Source organism: Hordeum vulgare, chromosome 4H (assembly GCF_904849725.1).
Source record: "Hordeum vulgare subsp. vulgare chromosome 4H, MorexV3_pseudomolecules_assembly, whole genome shotgun sequence".
Classification (NCBI taxonomy): Eukaryota; Viridiplantae; Streptophyta; class Magnoliopsida; order Poales; family Poaceae; genus Hordeum; species Hordeum vulgare.
In genome coordinates, this window is record NC_058521.1 from 566,350,912 (window position 1) to 566,359,933 (window position 9,022).

Consider the following 9,022-nt stretch of genomic DNA (forward strand, 5'->3'; position numbering starts at 1 on the left):
AAAAAAGTAATCAAAACATATCAATATGAGATCTAGTTTCAAAGATATAGTCGGTGAAAATGGTTTTATGAGATTTTTTATCTAAGAGATAAACCATTTTTAAAACTGAAACAGTGAAAGATTCAAACTGACATCATTAGTTTCGTTAATTATCTATGCATACGATGACATGACCCAATCTATGATCATGGGGCATTGGGTCGGATGTTCCTCCTACTACACGTGTTGTCGTTATCGACATCTATAGTTTTTCTACACACATGTTACATTTGGTTGAATTATTAATTTTGTTAATACATGATCAACAATTTTCCTATGCACATTTAAAAACAATTCAAATGCTTTATTAAGAAAATGAAACACAAGATTAACATATTTAAATTACATTGTAAAATTCTTTATCTACGCTCATTTCAATTTTTTCAATTGGTTGATTAAGAAAATTCTAATTATTTTTAACATTTTTCAAAATCCTTGTTAGCATTTTTAAATACATGATCAACTTTTTCACACACATTGTATATATTTTGTATACATTTTTGGTATAAATGAGAAATTTTTTCTCCATACACATGTTTATTAATATTTTATGTAAATATTTTTTAATAGATTTATTTAAAACATTTGGAAACATAAACAAAATAAAAAAGAAGCAAAAAAGAAGACGAAAAACCGTGAATGAAAGATGAGGCTGTAGCCTCACGCGCGCCTGGGCCGGCCTATGTCGCTCTCGCCTTCACCGAGGTTTCCTACGTCTCGCTATAAGCGGGACACAGGGGCGCCCGCAGCTCTCCCTTCCCCTGAAAAAAACAAAAAACAAAAGGAAAAAACATCCAGCAGTTTCCCAAATCGCGCATGCGCCGGCCGCCGCGGACCTCGCCGCCGTTACGGAGGTCCCCCTGACCGCGTCATACGGCGAACCAGGAAACCCACAATTGCATCCGGGCCAGGCGGAGGCGAACCAAAACCGACCGAACCCCTGCCTGCTCCCCAGCCCGCGAGTCCCAAACCCGGATCGATTAGCCCCGAGCGCCGCCGCCGCCGCCGCCGCCGAGCACGATGCTTGATCTGGACACAGAATGGATCCGCAAGATCTTCTCCGCCTCCTCCCAGCCCCCGCCGCTCCCTCCCCGCGACGCCGCGGCCCCTCCCCCGGCCTGGTTCCTGCTCGAGCCGCTCGGGTACATCGCCGACCACGCGAACGCCACCTCCGCGGAGGCCTCCTCCAGCACGGGCCACACCGTCCGGGTCACCGTCTGCGCCACCGACCCGCTCGGCCTCTCCCACGTCTGCTTCCACTGCAACGGCCTCACCGACGCCGACTTCTCCGACCGGCCCACCGTCGTCTGCTCCGAGAAGGACCTCCTCGTCCTCTCGGTCGTCTTCATCTACGGCCCCTACGCCAAGGAGGGCCTCAAGGAGTACTTCGTCTACAGGGCCGGGCCCGGCCCGCCGTCCCTCTACCTGCTCCCAGGCCCCTTCCCGCGCGTCCTCACCAAGGCCGACGTCGCGCTCCTCCCCCGCGACGACGGCGCGCATTTCCTCATCGCCGTCCTGTGCTTCACGCTCGGCCGCTGGGTCTATGACCTCCATGTGTTCTCTTCCACGACCTGGGCTTGGAGCGTCAAGGAGGTGGAGGGGGACGTATCGCCTGGCGCCAAGGCCGCAGTGTCCCACATTATAGCTTCCAAGGTGATCCTGCTCGGAGGAGGCACGGTGGGATGGGTTGATCTCTGGAGGGGGATCGTGGTCTGCGACGTGCTCCAAGAAAAGCCCGTGCTGCGGTTCATCCCGTTGCCCCCGCTGATGCCTGGCCACAGGGAAGGCCCCAAGTCATCCCCATGGCCCATTCGGAACGTCTCCTGCAGCGATGGTTTGATCAAGTATGTCGAGGTAGAGAAACATCAAAGGCGTGATCCTGACGAGAGGCCGTTCGATGACATTGATACGCTCTACGAGGGAGACTGCTTGGCGAAGCCCAAAGTAATGGGCTGGAAGGCCATGACATGGTATAGAAGGTTCTCTTGTGACCACTGGAGCAAGGGGTGTGTGGCTTTTGACAAGGAAATATCGATTGACAGCCCGACGCGCTCTATGTTGTTGCCTGACCTGACGGATGATGATGCTGGAGAGTTGACACTAAAGGACATGCTGGCATCTTACCCTGTCCCAACCTTGGCAAGCCATTGCGATGATGTCGTTTACATGTTGTGTGAATCGAAATCTGGCAGCAAAAAGTCATGGCTGATCACTGTTGACCTGAAAAAGAAGATACTGGTCGAATTGGCACCGTTTCCTCTCGAAGGGTATTACAACCCAGCCCACCCTTTTGAACTGTCCAGTTATCTGAACGTAGCACCAGGTGAATATACCAATGCTTGTTTGTAGATCATACAATTTTTCCTTGGAGACATAGTACGCTGGTTATGTTCTTTTGTTAAGCAAGTTTTTTCATTATGAGTACGTAAATGTGTTTTGTGTCTCATTCTCCGCTGGTCTGGGTTGCCTGTCAGACTGTCACCATGGATGCAAATTGATTAGCTCATGTTCTGATGCACAAATATTAATTTGGTTAGATTTTGAGATATCTTTGGCAGATGCTAAGCGCTTAGTTAACACCTATCCAACCTTAGTTTGCTCATCTAAATCCCAACTTGCATTCATTGTATTTGTTCTGATTATTGCATTTTCTTCACATGTGATTGCTGAGTTTAGCATTAAATCCTGAAAGCTGTTATACTGTCTGGGTAAGGCTTGGTGATGAAACATGTGTCGATCAAAATTTACCTGAAGGTGTGGTCGGCCACCTCTTGAAATATTTGGATAATGTTAGTTGACTAACTCATTCGATCATAGCAAAACACAATTCAGTCGGCTGAGCAACTGGCGGCAAAATTTATGTGGCCAGGAGATGTCACTGCCAAATCTGTCGGTATGTAGAAATTTCTGACCACGTCATTTTTTGCTGTCTAGTGGCTCTTTTTGTCGCCTTTTGTGACTGAACTTCAATTGTCAATGTACCTGACAATCGTGGGGATTTCCTGACCGATTAGTGAGGTTTTGGGGATGAATGATTTAATAGGATGATTATTTCTGGTATGTGTAGTATTTCTAGTGTTGTGACGTAGAAGAAACTCTATGAACAGAGTGTCTTGGGAGCCTTCGATGGTCATTCATCTCACACTGTCTCTGATGCAGCAGAGGAAGCTACTTCAGAAGAACCCTGAGAAGGAGCTGGTGAGGACATGTGTGGTGCTCGGGCACCATACTCACCGTTCAGAACCCAACTCAAGCCTCCCTGCAACCGCAAACATGGAGATTTTTCTGGCATGTCGAGCTCTGTTGACGTCTTCTGCAGTACTCTACTGTTCCCATTTTATTTACCGGGCTATCCTGTGCTTTGCTGCCACGTATTTGTGGCTATTGTTTCTATATTACTCCCTCTGTCCCATAATATAAGAATGTTTTGCAAGCTATCGTAATATAAGAATGTTTTGCTTATATTATGATAGCTTTAAAAACATTCTTATGTCATTGGATGGAGGGAGCATTAGTTTAGCTTTCTGTCCTAGTCCTGTGGTGTACACTGTTTTGGTTAAGTGGTTCTCCTATTTGTATAGATCTTTTGTTTTGCTTTCCTATAAGCTGGGTAATGGAAAAACCTACGGTTGAGTATTGAAGTGGCGATAAGATAATCCGTTATATTTACGTGGAAGATAAATTCTTATAAAGTCCAGTTCAAGCAACAATAGCACTGTCCTTTTTGTGCATTCTTCTCTTTTGTAACCTACGAAAAATGTTGAAAAGGGAATGCGTTTTTTTCTTCCAAATGAGACATTTGTGGCGATATGTTAGTACAATTGTTTTTCACCTGTTCAATTCGTCAGTTAGTGGATACCTCTGAAGTTCAGCGACTTCTCGACTTGTCAGTTAGGGTTTTTGTGGAAATATTTACAGTGGTTTGGAAACGAGACAGGGTTCTGGCAATGAATGTTTGCAGACGAAAAACCCGTCCCGACCGATCTTGACTCCTGTCTGTGCCAGCGGCGAACGCTGGAACTACGAGAGGGCCTGTTGCGAACTGTGCCCGGCGGCCATTGGCCCCCTCGCTCGCAACTCCGTCACCATCACCCTCTCACATAGTCTCAGGCAACCTCGCCAGTCTTCACGGCGTCGTGGCATCGTCCTCATCCTTGTGCAACCCTGCCCCCTGCCGCGTCGACCTCCGCTGGCATCTCATCGTCGTTCCCCAACATGGGTGCCGACTCTTGCATCCCGCGTCGTTGGCGTCACAGCACCATTAGTTGCTGGTTCCACCGTCGGCGACGCCTGATTGCAGCATCCGCACGACAACAAGGAGCTCCTGGTGCTGCTGAGACGTGGGATAGTGCTGTGAGAAAGCCATGGAATAGTGCTGCGTTTGCGATATGGTAAGAGGTGAAAGGTGGGAGAGAGTGGTTGGACGTAGGAGATGACGACCTGACGGAGGAAAACAGTCCGATCGGACGGCTTTCAGGGCAACCGATTTGGTGCCTGCGCCGGTTGGTCGGCGCCTAAGGCTGGGCTTTACTTATGCGTGTGTATGGTTATCGTGACTTAAGAGGTCAGGTGAGATAACTGGAAATTGAAGCTGCAATTGGAAGTTTTCCCTCAAAAAAAGGGAAGGTTCCCAGAGGGGCGTTTTGGCTCCCGGATGAACAGTACAAAAAATGGGTGGTAAACTATTTTAAAAAAAAAACTAATTTTCTTATTCTTGTTAGAGTCGCAAGCATGCTTGACAATTTTCAGACGAAACAGAGTGGAATGACATTTTGGGTAACATTTGCGTTCAATTTTTTTTGCAGATCTAAATGTTTAACCTTTTTTCCTAAAATTTTACAGGTAGTATTTGGATGTGACTGCAAATACATAAAAGAATTGCTGCTGTTTTTTAAATTTTAAAAATTATTTTTCGGGCATGGGAGCACGTGCTTCCGGGAGCCAAATTGGATTTTTGAAAGGTTTGTGTTTTCCCTCATTATTACTAAATAAAGAAAACTTGCGCCGCTGTGTTTTTATGGGCCACGCCCGGACAGACCGATTGCGTGTGTGAAAGCGTCAAAAAGGGCCAGGACCACGGTAAGGAGGAAGTATTAAAAAAGATACAAAGCCAATTCATTTACAGCTGTCCCAACCAGCCTCCCTCAACACTCACAAGAAACCCGCAGGCCGCAGCTCCCACTTCCCAAATCAGATCTGAAACCCGAGCAACCTCACCGCCGATTGCCGCAGTCTGAGCACGATGTTCGATTATGGCAGCAAAGAGGACATGAGCAATGTCTTCTCCATCTCATGCGAGCCCCCGACGCACCAGCGCCTCAACGACGAGGCCCCTACACCCACCTGGGTGTTCCTCGAGCCGATGGCGTACCTCGCCGATGTGAGGAACGGCACCACCGCGGCGGCCTTCTCGAGCGGCGGCCACATTGTCCAGGCCACTGTCTGCGTCACCGACCCACTCGGCGTCTCCTACCTGTGCGTACACTACCCCGACCTCACGGAAGCCGATTGTGGCAGGCCCATCATCGTCTGCTCGGAGAAGGACTTCCTCGTATTCTCCGTCGTCTTCATGCCCGTCCTCAGAGGGCGCGAGTACTTCGTCTACAAGGCCGGCCTCGTGCCGTCGTTGCGCCTGCTCCCAGATCCCTACCCATACATCCACACATCCTCAGATCTCGGCCTCCTTCCCCGTGACGACAATGACCATTTTGTCTTGGCCGCGTTGTGCTATTCACCGACCCCTTGGTTTTTTACCCTCCATGTCTTCTCCTCCAGGACCTGGGTTTGGAGTTGTAAAGTGCTGCAGGTGGAGGTATCGTCCCATGTCAGAGCGCGAATGCCCTCAATTCTAGCTTCCAAGGTGATTCAATTTGGAGAAGGCATGCTCGGATGGGTTGATTTCTGGACTGGGATTCTTTTCTGCAACGTGCTCGATGAAATGCCTATGGCGCGCTTCATCGCATTGCCTAAGGTGATGCCTGGCAACAGGGACCACTTGAAATCGTCCTTGTGGCCAGTTCGAAATGTTGCATACAACAATGGTATGATCAAGTTTGTTGAGATAGAAAAGCATGAAAGACCAGATGTTGATGAAAGGTCGTATGATGACATGGATACTCTCTATGAGTCGGACTGCTTGATGAACCCCAAAGAAATTGGTTGGAGGGCCATGACTTGGTACAGAATGACTTCTTGGGACCATTGGAGCAAGGGATTCATGGTTTATGACAAAGAAATCTCGGTTGACTACCCAAGTCATTCTAAGTTGTTACCTGACCTAACTTTGGGTGACACCTATGCAAGAGAGTTAACATTGAAGGACCTGCTAGCATCTCACCCTGTCCTGAGCTTGACCTGTGATTGTGATGATGTTGTTTACTTGTTGTGTAAATCCAAATTTTGCAACATGAAGACTTGGTTGATCGGTGTTGACCTGAAAAAGAAGACATTGGTTGATTTGGCTACATTTTCTCTTGAAGAATATTTTACCTCGGTCCACCCTTCTGCACTGTCCAAGTATCTGAACATAGCTCCAGGTAATTAAACTAATGCTTGTGATTCTTCTTGGAGGCAAAGAACTTTTTAGATATTTGTCTTGTGAAGGAATCGTTATGATTATGAGTACGTTTGAGTATGGAGATTAGAGACATGTTTTAGTGGTATATCTCCATTATCCACTACTCTAGGTAGGGTTCACTTACTAGTCATGTCCTAATGGACAAATATATTGCAACTTCAGCTGTATTGATGGATGCATATCAATTAATAAAGACGCACGCACACTTAGTTTGCTGATCCAAATACCCATGCATCCTTGGTTTGTTGATCTAGAGTTCACATTGCATGTGCTATGTATATTCTGATGATTGCATTTTGTTCACATGTGGTTGTTGAGTCTTGCGTCAAATCTTGATAGGCATCATACTGTATGGGCAAGACTAAAATGGAGAAGCATGTATGTATTGTTGTCAAAATTTATCCGCATGCGCGAATCTCAACCTCTGAAATATTAGGGTGTTCTAATTAACCAACAAAGATGTGGATAATAGGATGTTCATTGTGAGGTTATAGAGGATAGTACAGGAACCAGACTAAAAATGATTTGTGCAAAATACAATCCAGTCAGCTAAGCAACTGAAAAGAATGTATGTGACCTAGAGACGTCATTGTGAAATCTGTGGGGATACAACAACTTCTAACCACATTATGTTTTGTTGTCCTTTACCTTTTTTGAGATTACCTCACAATCAGTTGCAACTTTTGCGCTTGAAATCTCAATTGGCCCTGGTGCACAATCATTAGATATTTCCTAACCAATTGATGCAGTTTTGGTAATGAAGAATTTAATGGCATTCCTATATTTGCCATATTTGTTATTTTCTGGTGTTGTGATGCATAAGAAACACCATGACCATAAATTGATTTTGGACCCTCTGATGGCCATTTATCTCATGTTGTCCCTGGTGCAGCAATGGAAGGTACTTCAGGAGGACAATGAGGAGCTTGTGACAAAGACATTTTGCTCTCGAGACCCATACTCATCATCTCAAAAGCCAACTTAAGCTTCCATGAAATGCAAACATGGAGATCTTTTGTGGTGAACCTATCTTCTGTTGTTCGTCCTTTGCAAGACTCTACTATTCCCATTTTTATTCATTGGCATATTCCTTGTTTTGTTGTTACCTGTGAGTTGCTACCTACCATTTCAGTATTATTAGCTTAACATTATGTCTAGTTCTACAAAGTATGTTGGTATGGTTAACTTGTTTCTCTAATTTGTTGACCTTATCTATTTGGTTTGCTTTCTTCAAAGCCAAGTAGTGAAAAATAATATCGTTGGTCTAAAACATCAAAAGGGTTGGCAAGAGAACATGTTTTGTACATGAGGAATATTAGTTCTTATTAAATCTAGTTTAAGTATCAATACAACACTCTTTCGACATGCTTTCTCTCATAGCCCTCCGAAAATATGGAGAAAGGAACATACTTTTTTACGACAAATTTTTGTGGTCACGGGGCCATGGACAAAAAGTTCACCTAGTTAATTAGGCGTTAGTCAGTGTGTATCCATAAAATCAAGTGGTTCATCTTAACTTGGTAATGATAAAAAAGGCTTTTGTGGAAATGGTTATCAAGGCTTGAAAATGAAAAGGGGTTAATTTTGCCAACAAAAAACTGCTGGGTTAGGTTTTCTTCCAAGTTGAGGCAAACATTGGTTATAGGGAAACACTCTACACCGTTAATATCGTTATACGAGAAATATTTTTTGGTAACACTGTTAATTTTTTCCTTTTTGACATTCTCCCTTGTTTGCACTGTGCGTAAAGCTTCCCCATTTTACTTTTAGTAACACATACTGTAAGAAAGTTTGGCAAGGTTCATAACATTGTTAGTTTGGTGGAGCTTCAATGATTTTCAATCATATCAAAGATGCAAGAACATATGCCTAATATCTTTTGTCGAGTAGATTGAATTGACTCCAAGCACATCAGCGACAAAATCCTTCATGGATAAGCAGAATCAAACTCGGCATTTAGTATCCCCCATCATAGGATATCTTTTCGATTTTTATTGGACTCAAAAACAAAACTCGACTTGATAGCTCGATCGTAGCTGACATTTTATATACTAGATATTTCTAGCCTCTAGATATTTGTATAACCTCTAGTGTAGGAAGGTCCTAAGATGACACATCAATCAGAGACTCTTCAACCAAACTGTATGCGATGCATGAATCGCAAACGCTATAGTTCAAGGTCTCCAAATAACACGAAATATGTGCGATGGCAGATCCATTAAATACAATTCAGAAAATAGTTGCGTGTGCGATCTGTGACAAATAGTTGACCTAGATAAACCGTGTGCGATGTATGACATACAATTCATCGTGATAAACTGTTTGCGCCGATCCAGCAGAACACGAACGATTATCCACATGATTATGTGTGCTATAGACGGCATATAGGTCACCCGGATGAACTGT

General features: G+C 44.9%; 2 protein-coding genes across 5 annotated transcripts; both read left to right on the top strand.

Annotated features, from left to right (window-relative positions):
- The first annotated feature begins 785 nt into the window (after positions 1–785).
- Positions 786–3,680, top strand: LOC123447081. 4 transcript variants are annotated; one of them, XR_006631471.1, is made up of 3 exons: positions 786–2,362; positions 2,857–2,932; positions 3,199–3,680. XR_006631471.1 is itself a non-coding variant. In XM_045123649.1 (2 exons), exons 1-2 carry the CDS (start codon positions 1,060–1,062, stop codon positions 3,225–3,227), a joined length of 1,329 nt encoding a protein of 442 aa, XP_044979584.1. In that variant the 5' UTR covers positions 786–1,059; the 3' UTR covers positions 3,228–3,680. The 4 variants fall into 4 exon arrangements, 3 of the variants coding, with proteins under 3 accessions (XP_044979584.1, XP_044979585.1, XP_044979583.1); XM_045123649.1 differs by lacking the exon at positions 2,857–2,932 and having other exon boundaries at positions 3,202–3,680; XM_045123650.1 differs by lacking the exon at positions 2,857–2,932 and having other exon boundaries at positions 786–2,306.
- Positions 3,681–5,161: 1,481 nt separating this feature from the next.
- Positions 5,162–7,801, top strand: LOC123447082. Its single transcript, XM_045123651.1, has 2 exons — positions 5,162–6,575; positions 7,509–7,801. Exons 1-2 carry the CDS (start codon positions 5,282–5,284, stop codon positions 7,535–7,537), a joined length of 1,323 nt encoding a protein of 440 aa, XP_044979586.1. The 5' UTR covers positions 5,162–5,281; the 3' UTR covers positions 7,538–7,801.
- The last annotated feature ends 1,221 nt before the right edge of the window (positions 7,802–9,022 follow it).